This window comes from Salmo salar, chromosome 05 (genome assembly GCF_965601325.2).
Source record: "Salmo salar chromosome 05, fSalSal1, whole genome shotgun sequence".
NCBI classification, from domain to species: domain Eukaryota; kingdom Metazoa; phylum Chordata; class Actinopteri; order Salmoniformes; family Salmonidae; genus Salmo; species Salmo salar.
The window spans coordinates 15,638,663-15,657,373 of NC_138295.1; the positions used below are offsets into that span (position 1 = coordinate 15,638,663).

General features: G+C 43.1%; 1 protein-coding gene across 1 annotated transcript; it reads left to right on the forward strand.

Moving 5' to 3' along the window:
• The first annotated feature begins 203 nt into the window (after positions 1-203).
• Positions 204-18,430, forward strand: LOC106604334 (uncharacterized). Its single transcript, XM_014198872.3, has 3 exons — positions 204-370; positions 10,103-10,453; positions 17,759-18,430. Exons 2-3 carry the CDS (start codon positions 10,123-10,125, stop codon positions 17,860-17,862), a joined length of 435 nt encoding a protein of 144 aa, XP_014054347.1. The 5' UTR covers positions 204-370; positions 10,103-10,122; the 3' UTR covers positions 17,863-18,430.
• The last annotated feature ends 281 nt before the right edge of the window (positions 18,431-18,711 follow it).

The window sequence follows — 18,711 nt, forward strand, 5'->3', positions numbered from 1 at the left end:
TAATGACCGAGCAAGTCAGGTGGTCAGTAGTCTTCACTTTCGATGAATCCCATTCACCAGACTCTCACCGCTCTCCGCTCTGATTGGTCCGTGAAAACATCGGTCGTTCACCACAGCCAACCAGTGAAAGGCGGGTAATGCCGTTTCGAACATGTTTTTTCTATGCAAACCCCTCGCGCCACCATCGGGTGACGTCATGGTCCCCACACAACAGAGAGATGCGCACTGAGTTATAGACGAGCTGGTTGTTCAGTGCGGTAAAAAAAAATTAGAAGAAAAGCAATAAGCAATAAAGATCCTGCCGAATAGCTTGTTTTTTTTTAAAGAGGAGTTGGACTTTCTGTTGATAACGGATATCATTTCTCATAAGGTAGGTGATAATATTGTGGTCCATATGTTAACGTTGCCTGTCTCTAAGTTGCGGCCTGTTGGGAAATTGCAGCTCGACAGGGTTGTTCTTGGGCTTTGGCCCTGTGCAGGTGTTAGTTGTATTCCATCCTTGTCTTATTGAGGCGACCACGCAGCTGGGCCTCTTTCTCCAGGTACGTTGTATCCAACAATACATTTTACATAATAGAAAGGGACATAGTCGTGTCAGACATTATTAGTTATGATAGAATTCGTGATATATTGATTTCTATGTAGCCTAATATTTTGAAAGTGGCCTATTGCAGCAAATCAACTGATCTAGCCTTTATGCTATGCTGTAGATGTTTTTTTTAAATCTAGTAGCTAGTTGTTAATAAAGCCAAAGATCCGAGTTAAGTGTCATTTTGTTCCTTTGATATGGCATCAATGCAACAACACTGTAGGCTAACATGAGACGCCACAACAACACTGTAGGCTTATACGAGACGCCACAACAACACTGTAGGCTTATACGAGACGCCACAACAACACTGTAGGCTTATACGAGACGCCACAACAACACTGTAGGCTAACATGAGACGCCACAACAACACTGTAGGCTTATACGAGACGCCACAACAACACTGTAGGCTTATACGAGACGCCACAACAACACTGTAGGCTAACATGAGACGCCACAACAACACTGTAGGCTTATACGAGACGCCACAACAACACTGTAGGCTAACATGAGATGCCACAACAACACTGTAGGCTAACATGAGACGCCACAACAACACTGTAGGCTTATACGAGACGCCACAACAACACTGTAGGCTTATACGAGACGCCACAACAACACTGTAGGCTTATACGAGACGCCACAACAACACTGTAGGCTAACATGAGATGCCGCAACAACACTGTAGGCTAACATGAGATGCAGCAACAACACTGTAGGCTAACATGAGACGCCGCAACACTGTAGGCTTATACGAGACACCACAACAACAACACTGTAGACTTATACGAGACGCCACAACAACGCTGTAGGCTAACATGAGATGCCACAACAACACTGTAGGCTAACATGAGATGCCACAACAACACTGTAGGCTTATACGAGACGCCACAACAACACTGTAGGCTTATACGAGACGCCACAACAACACTGTAGGCTTATACGAGACGCCACAACAACACTGTAGGCTAACATGAGATGCCGCAACAACACTGTAGGCTAACATGAGATGCAGCAACAACACTGTAGGCTAACATGAGACGCCGCAACACTGTAGGCTTATACGAGACACCACAACAACAACACTGTAGGCTTATACGAGACGCCACAACAACGCTGTAGGCTAACATGAGACGCCGCAACAACACTGTAGGCTAACATGAGATGCCACAACAACACTGTAGGCTAACATGAGATGCCACAACAACACTGTAGGCTAACATGAGATGCCACAACAACACTGTAGGCTAACATGAGATGCCACAACAACACTGTAGGCTAACATGAGACGCCACAACAACACTGTAGGCTTATATGAGACGCCACAACACTGTAGGCTTATATGAGACGCCACAACAATACTGTAGGCTTATACGAGACGCCAGTGAAGAAGAAGAATAGCCTAATAGCCTATTTTACACAGAAAAATCCCCCTCATAAATGTAGCCTATAAAGGACGTGGCAGGAAAAATAAACCTAATTGAGGGAGTGTTTTAGACGATCAACTGCACCATGTTGAAATATCATCCCAGTTCTTTCCATTTCAACAGTCATCTCTTGGTGAATGATCTATGCCCCAGCTGGCTGTGGTTCTAATAGGCCTAGTTGACTGTTATAACCCTGGACATTTACTCATTTAGGACTGGGATCTTATTGTGTTTGAGAAGTATGTTCCATTCTTTCACCATATACTGGAACCATACCCTCACTCTCAGTGTAAAACTGGAACCATACCCTCACTCTCAGTGTACAACTGGAACCATACCCTCACTCTCAGTGTAAAACTGGATCTATTCCCTCACTCTCAGTGTACAACTGGAACCATACCCTCACTCTCAGTGTACAACTGGAACCATACCCTCACTCTCAGTGTAAAACTGGAACCATACCCTCACTCTCAGTGTAAAACTGGGACCATACATTGTACAAAGACCCTGTGGGAGAGACCCCTGACTATACAACTGAAGGCCTAGCTGTTTGTACCACTACTAAGTCATGAAGTGATACTTCTGTAAAGGCGACCGGTACAGCCAGGTACAGGTGAGGTCTGTTTTGCCTGAAGACTATAATACGGATCAAGGAGAAAGAGGTCAGAAGGGCCATGTGTCTTGTTGTTCTAGATGCTAGTTTCTGTGAGTAGATGTGTCTTGTTGTTCTAGATGCTAGTTTCTGTGAGGAGATGTGTCTTGTTGTTCTAGATGCTAGTTTCTGTGAGTAGATGTGTCTTGTTGTTCTAGATGCTAGTTTCTGTGAGTAGATGTGTCTTGTTGTTCTAGATGCTAGTTTCTGTGAGGAGATGTGTCTTGTTGTTCTAGATGCTAGTTTCTGTGAGTAGATGTGTCTTGTTGTTCTAGATGCTAGTTTCTGTGAGGAGATGTGTCTTGTTGTTCTAGATGCTAGTTTCTGTGAGGAGATGTGTCTTGTTGTTCTAGATGCTAGTTTCTGTGAGGAGATGTGTCTTGTTGTTCTAGATGCTAGTTTCTGTGAGTAGATGTGTCTTGTTGTTCTAGATGCTAGTTTCTGTGAGTAGATGTGTCTTGTTGTTCTAGATGCTAGTTTCTGTGAGGAGATGTGTCTTGTTGTTCTAGATGCTAGTTTCTGTGAGGAGATGTGTCTTGTTGTTCTAGATGCTAGTTTCTGTGAGGAGATGTGTCTTGTTGTTCTAGATGCTAGTTTCTGTGAGGAGATGTGTCTTGTTGTTCTAGATGCTAGTTTCTGTGAGGAGATGTGTCTTGTTGTTCTAGATGCTAGTTTCTGTGAGGAGATGTGTCTTGTTGTTCTAGATGCTAGTTTCTGTGAGGAGATGTGTCTTGTTGTTCTAGATGCTAGTTTCTGTGAGGAGATGTGTCTTGTTGTTCTAGATGCTAGTTTCTGTGAGGAGATGTGTCTTGTTGTTCTAGATGCTAGTTTCTGTGAGTAGATGTGTCTTGTTGTTCTAGATGCTAGTTTCTGTGAGTAGATGTGTCTTGTTGTTCTAGATGCTAGTTTCTGTGAGTAGATGTGTCTTGTTGTTCTAGATGCTAGTTTCTGTGAGGAGATGTGTCTTGTTGTTCTAGATGCTAGTTTCTGTGAGTAGATGTGTCTTGTTGTTCTAGATGCTAGTTTCTGTGAGGAGATGTGTCTTGTTGTTCTAGATGCTAGTTTCTGTGAGGAGATGTGTCTTGTTGTTCTAGATGCTAGTTTCTGTGAGTAGATGTGTCTTGTTGTTCTAGATGCTAGTTTCTGTGAGTAGATGTGTCTTGTTGTTCTAGATGCTAGTTTCTGTGAGTAGATGTGTCTTGTTGTTCTAGATGCTAGTTTCTGTGAGGAGATGTGTCTTGTTGTTCTAGATGCTAGTTTCTGTGAGGAGATGTGTCTTGTTGTTCTAGATGCTAGTTTCTGTGAGGAGATGTGTCTTGTTGTTCTAGATGCTAGTTTCTGTGAGTAGATGTGTCTTGTTGTTCTAGATGCTAGTTTCTGTGAGTAGATGTGTCTTGTTGTTCTAGATGCTAGTTTCTGTGAGTAGATGTGTCTTGTTGTTCTAGATGCTAGTTTCTGTGAGGAGATGTGTCTTGTTGTTCTAGATGCTAGTTTCTGTGAGGAGATGTGTCTTGTTGTTCTAGATGCTAGTTTCTGTGAGGAGATGTGTCTTGTTGTTCTAGATGCTAGTTTCTGTGAGGAGATGTGTCTTGTTGTTCTAGATGCTAGTTTCTGTGAGTAGATGTGTCTTGTTGTTCTAGATGCTAGTTTCTGTGAGTAGATGTGTCTTGTTGTTCTAGATGCTAGTTTCTGTGAGGAGATGTGTCTTGTTGTTCTAGATGCTAGTTTCTGTGAGTAGATGTGTCTTGTTGTTCTAGATGCTAGTTTCTGTGAGTAGATGTGTCTTGTTGTTCTAGATGCTAGTTTCTGTGAGGAGATGTGTCTTGTTGTTCTAGATGCTAGTTTCTGTGAGGAGATGTGTCTTGTTGTTCTAGATGCTAGTTTCTGTGAGGAGATGTGTCTTGTTGTTCTAGATGCTAGTTTCTGTGAGGAGATGTGTCTTGTTGTTCTAGATGCTAGTTTCTGTGAGTAGATGTGTCTTGTTGTTCTAGATGCTAGTTTCTGTGAGTAGATGTGTCTTGTTGTTCTAGATGCTAGTTTCTGTGAGTAGATGTGTCTTGTTGTTCTAGATGCTAGTTTCTGTGAGGAGATGTGTCTTGTTGTTCTATCTACCTGTCTCCTGAGTTAGCTAGGCTTACAGATCAGCTGTAGTTTTAGTGATGTTACCTGTCTCCTGAGTTAGCTAGGGTTACAGATCAGCTGTAGTTTTAGTGATGCTACCTGTCTCCTGAGTTAGCTAGGCTTACAGATCAGCTGTAGTTTTAGTGATGCTACCTGTCTCCTGAGTTAGCTAGGCTTACAGATCAGCTGTAGTTTTAGTGATGTTACCTGTCTCCTGAGTTAGCTAGGCTTACAGATCAGCTGTAGTTTTTGTGATGCTACCTGTCTCCTGAGTTAGCTAGACTTACAGATCAGCTGTAGTTTTAGTGATGTTTGAATTCAGTAGAATACCTTTGGTTGACAGCCCTACTTCTTTGTTGTGGTGCAGTATGATTTTGCTCAACAATCATTGCTACTAACATTTATACTGTTGCACTAGGCTGTGTGAGAGAGGTGGAGAGAGACGGTGACGATGCCGTTTCTCTCTGCCTGTGTGTGTGTTGTGGAAACAGTGTCAGTCATGGGTCAGTACAATGCCTCGACACTGGAAGCCTTTTTCCATCAATGACAAACTGTCGGACACACACTAGAGCTCAAACACAACTGAACTGTACCTAGGACAGGAAGAGGAAGGTTAGGTTAGCAAACATTTCTGATAAACCAGTCCGTTATGGGGAGGAGAGGAGGTTGTGTAACTAGAATGCCACAGTGTGTACTTAGGGTCCCAGGACCAAATGTTCTCCAGGGTAACGCTGTGTGTGAATGGGGTTTTAGCGTTAGTGAAGGTAGTCATTGAGAATCCACAGGAGCATCTGTTCCTCACAGCTCAGGAGAGTAACCATGGTTACTCAACTACCTCACCTGCCATCTGTTAAGTGTGTACAGGTGACATGTTTGGTCATCATTTCATAACCCTTCAAGTAAAATCAAGACGCGCACACACACAGAATATGTGTGGAGATTTTTCATTTTTGCAGCAGCCAGCAGGAGAAGATTAGGCTGATTTACAACACACAGATTAGAGGACGATTAGGCCGACCCACAACACACAGATTAGAGGACGATTAGGCCGATTTACAACACACAGATTAGAGGACGATTAGGCCGACTCACAACACACAGATTAGAGGACGATTAGGCCGACTCACAACACACAGATTAGAGGACGATTAGGCCGACTCACAACACACAGATTAGAGGACGATTAGGCCGACTCACAACACACAGATTAGAGGAAGTCAAATTATGTTCTGTTAAAACTTTGTAGGAAACATGACTTGTTTCTCTTTCAATCTGACCTGTCTCAATTTGGGACTTGTAGTGTGGTCTTCTAACATGCTCTTAGTAGTATCACCCAGTCCAGCCTCCCTAGAACCTCTTATCACAGACTTTACTTAACAAAAGGCACGTCTCCAAAGGTGGTCCAGGTGCTTTTTGGCACTAGCTAGGTATCTAGCTAGTAAACGTAACAACACACAATAATACCAAAATCAATATCAGCATGTGAAGTAGCTACACTGAACAAAAATATATAAGAACATGCAACAATGTCAAAGATTTTACTGAGTTACAGTTAGTTCATATAAGGAAATGAGTCAATTGAAATAAATAAATTGGGCCCTAATCTATGGGTTTCACATGACTGGGAATACATATATGCATCTGTTGGTCCCAGAAACTTTAAAAGAAGGTTGGTGCGTGGATCAGAACCAGTCAGTATGTGGCATAATCACCATTTGCCTCATGCAGGGCGACACATCTCCTTTGCATAGTGTTGATCAGGCTGTTAATAGTGGCCTGTGGAATGTTGCCCCACTCCTCTTCAATGGCCGTGTGAAGTTCCTGGATATTGGCTGGAACTGGAACTGGAACACGCTGTCGTACGTGTTGATCCAGAGCATTCCAAACATGCTCAATGTCTGGTGAGTATGTAGGCCATGGAAGACCTGGGACATGTTCAGCTTCCAGGAATTGTGTACAGATCCTTGTGACAGGGGGTCGTGTATTATTAGGCTGAAACATGAGGTGATGGCGGTGGATGAACGGCACAACAATGTGCCTCAAAACTCATCACAGTAGCTCTGTGCATTCAGATTGCCATTTATAAAATGCAGTTGTGTTTGTTGTCCGTAGCTTATACCTGTCCATACCATAACCCCACCGCCTCCATGCGGCACTCTGTTCACAATGTTGACATCAGCAAACTGCTCGCCCACACGGTACCAAACACACTCCATCTGCCCGGTACAGTTGAAACCGGGATTCATCCGTAAAGATCACACTTCTCCAGCGTGTCAGTGGCCATCGAAGGTCAAGACCCTGGCGAGGACGATGAGCATGCAGATGAGCTTCCCTGAGACGCTTCTGACAGTTTGTGCAGACCTACAGTTTCATCAGCTGTCTGCGTGGCTGGTCTCAGACGATCCCGCAGGTGACGAAGCCAGATGTGGTGGTCCTGGACTGAGCTTACATTTGCGAGGCCGGTTGGACTTTCTGCCAAATTGTCTAAAACGACGTTGGAGGCGGCTTATGGTAGAGAAATTAACATTAAATTATCTGGCAACAGAACTGGTGGGCATTACTGCAGTCAACATGCCAATTGTACACTCCCTCAACTTGAGACATCTGTGGCATTGTGTTGTATGACAAAACTGCACATTTTAGTGGCCTTTTATTGTCCCCAGCACAAGGTGCACATGTGTAATGATTATACTGTTCAATTAGCTTCTTGATATGCCACACCTGTCAGGTGGATGGATTGTCTTGGCAAAGGAGCACAATTTGAGAGAAATAAGCTTTTTGGGCGTATGGACATTTTCTGGGATCTTTTATTTCAGCTCATGAAACATGGTCCCAACACTTTACATGTTATGTTTTATATTTTAGTTCAGTGTTAGTGCAGTTTGTTTAGGTGATTTTACAGCTATCAATTTAGGAGTCTACAATCTCACTGTGTTCAACCAATGTTTAATCTTACTATGTAACATGGTACCGCAAAACAAACGACCCCTATGGTAGAAGGGTTGTCTTGATGAGAGGAATTATGTTGTGAAGAGGCATTTGGAAAGATGGGTCAGGTGATTTGGGTCACGTGATGTTCTCTATACAATGCTCTGATTGTTGAGGGAGGTTGAGAAAGATAGAGATAGATGAGAAAGAAGTTAGCTCGGCTTTAGATGTTTACAGTAAACACTGTGAATATAGCCCAGCGAACGATGGAGGGACAGAAGAATGGGGGATGGAGGGACAACGCCTCACTGGCCCACTTTCCTTCTGTCCTGCAGTTTGTTGTGCTGTGGTATTCCCAGCTGATGGGGGAGGGGCAGTGTTTCACTACTAAACAGACCCAACGTAGGCTTAATGGTCTTCTGGCCTAGAATCTAAACCAGCAGAATGCTCTACATGTACGTCTACCTTGTTACAACGACTGGATTTCTTGAGTCCTCTCGCTTGCTCTCTAACTCCCTCTTGCTCTCTCCTCTCTCTCTCTCTCTGTCTGTCTGTCTGTCTGTCTGTCTGTCTGTCTGTACATCAATCTGTCTGTCTGTCTGTCTGTCTGTCTGTCTGTCTGTCTGTCTGTCTGTCTGTCTGTCTGTCTGTCTGTCTGTCTGTCTGTCTGTCTGTCTGTCTGTCTGTCTGTCTGTCTGTCTGTCTGTCTGTCTGTGTCTCACTCACTCACTCACTCACTCACTCACTCACTCACTCACTCACTCACTCACTCACTCACTCACTCACTCACTCACTCACTCACTCACTCACTCACTCACTCACTCACTCTCTCACACACACACACACACACACACACACACACACACACACACACACACACACACACACACACACGGCTAGTGGTCACAGCCAGTAGCTGCTTCCTAATTTTAAAGTGTGAATTATTGACTGTGTGTTTAGTCTCTTCTTGCCGTGAGTCCATTGTTAGCTGGATAGAGGGCAGAGAGGTTAGGCCACTCCATCTCAGGTTCAGGGGTGTGAGTCACAATGCACTCAGGCTTTGTATGATGTCATGAGAAAGATATGCAGTACTCGTCTCTTTGTACTTTACTACTTCCTTTAGGGTGCTAGCAAATGTATAGGTTGGACGTACGTGTGTGGAAGCACTTCCTCATAGAAGGGTTGAAACCGCTAGCTGACAGACTTCTCTGGTATGATGGACATTTCTAGAAATACAACTAGAAGCATGTGGCCATGCGTTTGACCTACACAAGGAAAACGGTCATACAACAGTGACATTGTACAATGACAACTAGGGATCAAGATGTTATGTTGTTGTCTTATTTTCACAATGTATCTGCTGTTATTTCTTACAACCAACACAAACTCTTGAACATCACATTGGCTGTTACTTAAACCAATTCCAGCTTCCACTTCCACTCATCTGCCCTGGGCTCTCTCAGTAATTTCAACCCAAGAGGAAACTCCGGCGTTACAGAGGCTAGAGACGGGGGATCCTGGTGAGATGAAGACGAAGGGAAAACTGTCCACCTCTTCCTTCCATTCTACAGTCACTTGATAATAAGAGGATGACCGTGCAGGTTTTTTACCAACGGGGCTCTCGGAACGCGATAGATTCACCGGGCGGACAAGGCAGTAGAGTCGGGGAAATTGAGGGGGGAGGGGTTTACCTCGATCAACTACAACTGGTGTACCAATTTGCATACCACCTCCAATTTGCATACCGCCCCAACAGATCCATAGATGACGCAATCTCAATTTTATTTTATTTTTTTCAAATTTTCAAAATTTGACCCTTGGGTCTTGACTTGATGTGCATTTGCAATATAAAAAATTATGGTGGAGCACGCTCGACATCTATTGGATTTTTGCTGTGTGACACTTGGCATTTGCCATATGACATTTGCAATATGTTTTGAATGAAACGGCGTCCAATTGAGTGGTATTGTACATCGTGTATATGTTTCGTACGGTGCCAATAAGATCACATTCATTTTGACCATTTCAGGGGGGTATTCCCTTACCATGACAAGCACTGGCTAAAGGGACTCCTGGCTAAAGGGACTCCTAGGGGCTTTCTCTCACACACTTGTCTACTGTTATCTCCAGCCTGTGTTGACTCTCTGCAGGGCTGTGAAACTGCAACAATACATTTGTTTGTCCCTCTCCTCCAATCTCTCTTTTTTTTCCCTAAATGCTCCTTCCTCCTCTCTGTTCAGTTACATTCAACATAGCTTTATTGGCTTCATTATAGGAGCAATACAAAAGGAATTGTGTTTACACATTAGAATAAACATTAAACATCTCTCTTCCTCTCCCCATCCGTCCCTCTCTTCCTCTCCCTCCCTCCCTCTCTTTCTACAGGTGTCTCTGTTGTCTAGCAGATGAATTTTGAGCAGCCTCCTCCGTACCAGGCCCCTGGTTACCCCCAGCAGGGTTACCCCCAGCAGGGTTACCCCCAGCAGGGTTACCCTCAGCAGGGTTACCCCCAGCAGGGATACCCTCCCCAGGGTTACCCCGTAAACATGGAGCAACCTGGAGGATTCCCTCCTCAAAACCCAGGCTACCCTGCTGGCCCCGGGGGACCTCCTGGACCCTACCCCGGCCAGGGACAAGCAGGCCCCTACCAGGAGGGCTACCCTGGACAGCCCCAGTTTGGATGGCAGGGAGGATCACCCCCAGGACCCATGTATGGAGAGGCACCTAAAAACACAGGTGAGAGGGAGGCAGAATGAGGAGAGTGGAAGAGGAAGAGGCAGAATGAGGAGAGTGGAAGAGGGGTGAGGGGAGGAAAAGAAGCGGGAGAAGGAGGGGTGAGGAGGAGAGAGGGGAGGAAGAATACCGGGAGAAGGAATACAGGGAGAAGGAGAGGACAGGGGTGAGGGGAGGAAGAATACAGGGATAAGGAGAAGAGGGGATGAAGAATGCAGGGAGAAGGAGAGGACGGGTGAGGAGGAGAGGGGGGAGGAAGAATACAGGGATAAGGAGAGGAGAGGGGTGAGGAGGAGAGAGAGGGGATGAAGAATACAGGGATAAGGAGAGGAGAGGGGTGAGGAGGAGAGAGAGGGGATGAAGAATACAGGGATAAGGAGAGGAGAGGGGTGAGGAGGAGAGAGAGGGGATGAAGAATACAGGGATAAGGAGAGGAGAGGGGTGAGGAGGAGAGAGAGGGGATGAAGAATACAGGGAGAAGGAAAGGGAAGGATATTGTTTGCCTTGACTTAGGGCTGTCCCCTGAAAAAATAAAAATGTTGGTCAACCGAGAGTCGTCGAAATGTTGAAACTTATTTTTCAGGATGTAGACAGACACCCTATGTGTTTTGAATAAAATCAACTACATATGCACTGAGCTTGTCTGAAGCTTTAAGAACACTGTTTGATTCAATAATTCAGACGCACAAATTACTCAGAGCCTGATGGTCACACTGTGTTAAAAAAATGATAGTGAGTGCCTATGTGACTGGCAAACGTTGTCTCGCTCTCCTCCCTACTGCAGCGAAAAGGCACCACAGCACAATAAGTTACCGAAATCCCAAATTTGTTTTAAAAAAAACATTCCCTCAACCCTTGCTCTCTTTACATGAAACATGTAAGCATCACATGCATGTGACCAATGGGGCCTATAGCCTATCATAATCACATCAATAAATTGGTTATGACAAACGACAGCAAAATGGATGCAGAGGACGTGAAATAAAAACTTGAAATGGGTGAAAGTTTACTGGTTGCTCAGGAGGGAAAGAGGAAGTCAGATGTGTGGAAGACATTTGACTTAGTTGTGGAAACTACTGCAGATCCAGATAAAGGAGGGTATATGAGCAAGCACTGTGTGAGTTATGTGTGCCAAACAGTTGCTGTTAGATTACAATATTATATTTATATATTTTGTTTTTTTCATTTGGAACAAGTGTACCAGTCTATTTTAATGAAAAAAAGATTATATAAAGCCTTTATTACAGCAGACTAAAAACAGTTACATCGTCAATTGCGGTTTATTGTTTAGGCTAATTATTCAAAGCTCCCTTTGTTATTTAATTTAAAACTAAAATGCTTGATTGCATTTCAAAGCATGAATGTCTCATATGATGTGTGATGGCAATAACGAATTAATGTTTGATTGATACAGTAGCCTATATATTGAAATATAGGCCTAAGTAAGTTACAGTATTAAGACTAAACAGGATGCCTACAGTTCGATGGTGGTTATACAAGGATACCATACAAAGACCACTAATGACATGACTTATTATCATAATAATAGTAATAATAACAATAAGGAGATCAAGAAAAAGGAGGCTATAGGAGTGAGAGCTGTGTGTATATTATGTGTGACAAACAGGTGCTGTTAGATTACAATATCATTGTTCTGCCTGTTTGAAACAGTGTAAACAAATCTAATTCTAAGTAATACCAGTCTGTTCTAACAAAAATAATTGTAAAGCCTTTATTACAGCAGAGCAAAGATTAAAACAGCCAAATCTGTGAAATGTCTTTATCCAACAATTTTCTGCTGCATGAGGCTTGGTGCTCACGGAATCAGTAAGTTATTAAACACACAGTCAAACAGGCAACAGAAGCAAGATATGTCTTATTTCTGGAGATGTTTGTATGTATATGGATGATTTATAAAGCCAGGCACATTTAACAGTTGATTATAGACCTAATTAAATGGGGGTTTCCTCCGCCACATTGTTCTCAATCCCAATATGCTGGTTAACTTTGGTATTATGCACATAGGTAAAGGTGGCAATTCCACGGCGTACTGAAGATTCTTTCAGAACAGTGGACAGTGACCGTATCCAATGCGGGGAAAAGCACATTTGTTATAATATTAGATTTATTAGTATTGCACCATTATTTTTACATAATATAACCATATGTCAGTATCACATGTCTTAGAGTGATGGACTGTCCCATCCCCGTGGCCTCCACAATGGATTAGTCCACTGAGACGGGCGTAAATCAGACGGGTGTCTTGTGCTTGACTAAAGAAATCTCTCGACCAAATAATCGACTAGTCGACTAAATGGTGTCAGCCCTACCTTGACTTCTCTGAATGCAAAGACGCTGGAGGTGCTTTGGGAACAATGTCTCCCCTGGGATCCCCAGCCGTTCCATGTATTTGATCTATTGGGGGCTCCTGAGTGGCGCAGCGGTCTAAGGCACTGCATCTCAGTGCTAGAGGCATCACAACAGACCCTGGTTCAGCGGTCTAAGGCACTGCATCTCAGTGCTAGAGGCGTCACTACAGACCCTGGTTCAGCGGTCTAAGGCACTGCATCTCAGTGCTAGTGGCGTCACTACAGACCCTGGTTCAGCGGTCCAAGGCACTGCATCTCAGTGCTAGAGGCGTCACTACAGACCCTGGTTCAGCGGTCTAAGGCACTGCATCTCAGTGCTAGCGGCGTCACTAGCACTGAGCTAGTTCACCTAGTTCAGGCCCTTGACTAGGGGAATCAGGTGAGCTAGTTCACCTAGTTCAGGCCCTTGACTAGGGGAATCAGGTGAGCTAGTTCACCTAGTTCAGGCCCTTGACTAGGGGAATCAGGTGAGCTAGTTCACCTAGTTCAGGCCCTTGACTAGGGGAATCATTTAAATTGTGAAACATTTGGGAACCAGTGGGTCAGACAGTTCTATCTGGGGTTGCAAAGCTACTGGTAATTTACCAAAGTTGCCAGAATCTTCAGTAATTTAGGTAATGAATAGAATCTATCATAACTTTGGTAATTCATACTTGAATAGCTTTTAAAAAAGAAAGTATTCATATATAGTATACATGTTTTATATCTGGATCCAAATTGTCCATGAGTTTCTAGTAGACAGACCATATGGTTCAAGAGAAAAGCCGAATTATTGAAAAATGCATCTAATCAACAATGGCACTATTTTCTCTGCAACACATACAACTATAGACTTCTTTTACAACTGCCACCAGTTGACGCCTAACATTGACAACAAACACATATTGGCATAGTAAAATAAGTTTGAAAAAATATATATACATAAATAAATAAATATACATACATATGGTGCATTCAGAAAGTATTCAGATCCCTGGATTTTCCCACCTTTTATTACATTAGTCTTATTCTAAAATTGATTAAATAAATGTTTTAATCATAGTGCTTGATGGTTTTTGTGACTGCAGTTGAAGAAAAAAGTTATTGAAATGTTCCGGATTGACTGACCTTTGTCTTGAAATAATGATTGACTGTTGTTCTTTGCTTATTTGAGCTGTTCTTGCCATAATATGGACTTAGCCCTATTTGGTAAAATATGGACCATCTTCTGTATACCACCCCTACCTTGTCACAACACAACTGATTGGCTCAAACACATTAAGAAGGAAAGAAATTCCACAAATGACCTTTAACAAGGCACACCTGTTAATTGAAATGCATTCCAGGTGACTACCTCATGAAGCTGGTTGAGAGAATGGCAAGTGTGCAAAGCTGTCATCTAGGCAAAGGGTGGCTACTTTGAATAATCTCAAATATAAAATATATTTTGATTAGTTTAACACTTTTTTGGGGGTTACTACATAATTCCGTATGTGTTATTTCATAGTTTTGCTGTCTTCACTATTATTCTACCATGTAGAAAATAGTAAAATAAAGAAAAACCCTTAAATGAGTAGGTGTGTCCAAACCTTTGACTGGTACTTTAAGTATTCAAACCATTTACTCAGTACTTTGTTGAAGCACTTTTGGCAGCCATTACAGCCTTGAGTCTTCTTGGGTACGATGCTACAAGCTTGACACATCTGTATTTGGGGAGTTTCTCCCATTCTTCTCTGCAGATCCCCTCAAGTTCGGTCAGGTTGGGTGGGGAGCGTCGCTGCACAGCTATTTTCAGGTCTCTCCAGAGATGTTCGATTGGGTTTAAGTCCGAGTTCTGGCTGGGCCACTCAAGGACATTCAGAGACTTGTCTTGAAGCCACTCCTGTGTTGTCTTGGCTGTGTGCTTAGGGTCGTTGTCCTGTTGGAAGGGGAACATTCGCCCCAGTCTGAGATCCTGAGCACTCTAGAGCAGGTTTTCATCAAGGATCTCTCTGTTCTTCGCTCCGTTCGTCTTTCCCTTGGTCCTGACTAGTCTCACAGTCCCTGCTGCTGAAAACATCCCCACTGCATGATGATTCCACCATCATGCTTCACTGTAGGGATGGTGCCATGTTTCCTCCAGATGTGATACTTTGCATTCAGGCCAAAGAGTTCAATCTTGGTTTCATCAGAACAGAGAATCTTGTTTCTTATGGTCTGAGAGTCTTTAACTCCAAGCGGGCTGTCATGTGCCTTTTACTGAGGAGTGGCTTCCTTCTGGCCACTCTACCGTAAAGGTGGAGTGCTGTAGAGATGGTTGTTCTTCTGGAAGGTTCTCCCATCTCCAGAGAGGAATTCTAGAGCTCGGTCAGTGTGATCATCGGGTTCTTGGTCACCTCCCTGACCAAGGCCCTTCTCCCTCGATTGTTCAGTTTGGCCGGGCGGCTAGCTCTAGGAAGAGTCTTGGTGGTTCTAAACTTCTTCCAGTTTAGAAATGGAGAACACTGTGTTCTTGGGGACCTTCAATCCTGCAGAAATGTTTTGGTACCTTTCCCCAGATCTGTGCCTCGACACAATCCTGTCTCAGAGCTCTGTGGACAATTCCTTCGACCGCATGGTGGACTCCAATCAAGTTAGAGAAACATTTCAAGGATGATCAATGGAAACAGGATGCAACTGAGCTCAATTTTGTGTCTCATAGCAAATGGTCTGAATACTTATGTAAATAGTATTTTTTTTCTATTCATTTGCAAAAACGTCTAAAAACCTGTTTTTGCTCTGTCATTATGGGGTGTTGTGTGTAGATTGAATACTTTTATTTAATCCATTTTAGAATAAAGGCTGTAACGTGGAGAAAGTCCAGGGGTCTGAGTACTTTCCGAATGCACTGTATACGGTTCTTTTATATCAGCATGCCATTGTGTGTTCTTAAAGGAGAAGGTTGTTGTAGCTAACCACATGATAGCCAGATCAGTTTCTGCTTTTGTTCTTGTCATATGATTTAAAGCGGTGTTGTCTAAAACAGAAAGGCAACTTTCCAGACTTATCAGGCCCTGTATTTGTTTACCTGGATAATACCTTCTCAGTGGTGAATAGTGGACTGCCACATTCATAACCAAGTGGGAGGTGGGAATTTACCAGTTGTGAAGTCGTAAATACCAGTTGGATGCATTCACTCACTTGTGACTGACCAGCTGAAATCAGTCTCATGTAGCAAAAACATAAGAGACTCGGCGCTACACAATGGTATATCATACACTGCAATTGAGGAACAATGGGAAAGTAGATCAACTTGTAAAGGGCCTTTGAAAGTTTTGGTACCTTCTCAAGTCCTGTGTTCACACCCTCTTAAGCCAGCCCCGCCCGTCTCTTTAAGGATTCATATGTGAGGTCGTGCGCTAAACAGTGAGTAGTGTAGTAAAGATTAAGACTAAAAGTGGTAGCCGACAATAAGGAACAATTCCAGCTAAATGTTACTTGTCTAAATTGATGGGTCATGTGAAATAAATGCTGTAACCCCCAGCCACATCCAGTAAAAGTAGAAATCATTCCAAATTCCTTAAACAAGACAGCACAAATATATTTTTTCCCCTTTTGAAAATAGCCAGGGGCAAACTCCAACAATTTACAAACGAAGCAGTCCAGGTCACAACAGGTATTCTCTCACTCTTCATAACACTCTTGGTTCTCTCCTGCTCTGCCCCTTTGTGCAGGCTGCTGCCTCCTTTATCCCCAAGCACTCCCTGGCTTAACGAGCGACAGCCTTGCCTCGTTGGGGCAGGAAGTCCATATAAGGCCAGGGGGTGGAGCCAACCGGCTGCCAGATATCTCCCCTCAATTACCACTCCCCTCATCTCTCCCTGCCGTATGCCACACTGTATACATGGATGAAATACATTTGATTCTAAGGCACATGAAAGTTCACATGTTCAAGAAGGCATTTGCCAAAAAATTCATTTTGATAAAAAATTCATAAAAAAAGTTCAAAAGGCTCTCCTGTGAAGTCGTGACTTGCGACATACGCCTAGTTTCCTGAATCGGGTCACCTTTGAACTTGTTGAGAAATGCTGATTGGCTAATTGCCAACAAGCGGCCTAAACCATAAACAAAAAAAAGTATAGCTACAGTATCATGCTTGTAAACAAAGTATAGTGTTCCAAAACCATATAAATAGATTGCTTTTTATAAATGGTTTCTGCATTAAACTGCCAAAAATGCTCTTATCAAGGTCCTTTCCTTAGTAGGTGACGTCAGAGCCCTGCATGATAAATTAGTTTTCCACTCGTAATTACCAGTTGGGGGGGCCATCCGAAGACGTGGACGTAGGTTAAGGCAGCCCTCTGCACCTCTCTGATTCAGAGGGGTTGGGTTAAATGCCGAATACACGTTTCAGTTGAATACATTCAGTTGGACAACTGACTAGGTATCCCCTTTCCTTTCAAGTCTTTTCTTTCCAGTTGTATTTGGTAAATACCACCTTCCCACTTGGTTATGAACACAGCAAACTTACTGCCTGGCAACTGTTGCTAAAGAGCAGTCCCTTTTTGTACTAGGGTAGTACCTTGCCACTCAGGTAACACATAGCTGACCTGACTCACTCCAGATGGCAGCCTTTGTAAGGTGTGTGTGTGTGTGCACATTAATGATTAACAGCAAATATACCAACGATAACAAGAAGAGTATGTTGTTAGGGCTAAGTGTGTGTGACTTGTGTATTCCAAGTATGTGTATTCCAAGGGCGGCAGGTAGCCTAGTGGTTAGAGCGTTTGGCCAGTAACCAAAAGGTCGCTGGTTTGAGTACCCAAGCCGACATGATGAAAAATCTGTCTGTGCCCTTGAGCAGGGCTAATAACCCTAATTTCATTGCACCTATCTGGTGTATGTGACAATAAAACATATTTTTTTTACTGCTAGTTGTAAAGGTTTAACTTTAATAAATGAATGTCTACCTCTCTCTTTCCCCATCCCTCCCTTCCTCTAGTGTACGTGGTGGAGGAGAGAAGGAGAGATGATTCAGGAGACACATGTCTGACTGCCTGTTGGACGGCTCTCTGCTGCTGCTGCTTGTGGGACATGCTCACATAACCTCTGACCCCTGACATTTACCCTTACCTGCTTTGACCCTTACCCTTTACCTCCTAACCCTTAACCCAAAGTCCCTCTCATCTGTAATAGAAAACAAGTACTGGAAGCAATAGAACACTATGAAAATCTGGGAAACCAGGCCTGGTATTTATAGCGGACTTTGAAAAGGCCTTTGATAAAGTACAACTAGAATTTATATGTAAATGCCTGGACTATTTTAATTTTGGAGAGTGTCTTATACAATGGCTTAAAGTTATGTATAGTAACCCCAGGTGTAAAATAGTAAATATTGGCTACTTCTCAGGAAGTATTAAATTGTCAAGAGGAGTAAATCAAGGTTGTCCACTATCGGCATATCTATTTATTATGGCCATCGACATGTTAGCTATTGAAATCAGATCCTATAATATCAAGGGGCTAGAATTCCTGGGCTTAAAAACAAAGGTGTCATTGTACGCTGATCATTCATGTTTTCTTTTAAATACGCAATTTGGATCCCTGCACAGCCTCCTAGAGGATGTAGATAATTTTTCTTACCTCTGGATTAAAACCAGAATGATAAATGCTCCATATTACGTATTGGATCACTAAAAAAGACAACTTTTACATTACCGTGTAGTTTACCAATAACATGGTCTGACGATGTAGTGGACATACTTGGTATACATATCCCAAAAGAAAGAAATGATCTCGCTACAATAAATATTTATAGAAAGTTAGCCAAATTAGATACGATTTTGCTACCATGGAAAGGACAACATCTGTTTATTTGTGGAAAAATTACCCTGATTTAATTATTTTGTCATATTCCAGTTCACGTATTTACCTAATGACTTGTTTTTTGAAATT

Coding starts and splice junctions, on each gene's coding strand:
- LOC106604334 (XM_014198872.3), top strand. CDS start 10,123: ATGAATTTTGAGCAGCCTCCTCCGTACCAGGCCCCTGGTTACCCCCAG. Junction 10,454..17,758: donor AGAGGCACCTAAAAACACAG/GTGAGAGGGAGG, acceptor CCCTTCCTCTAG/TGTACGTGGTGGAGGAGAGA.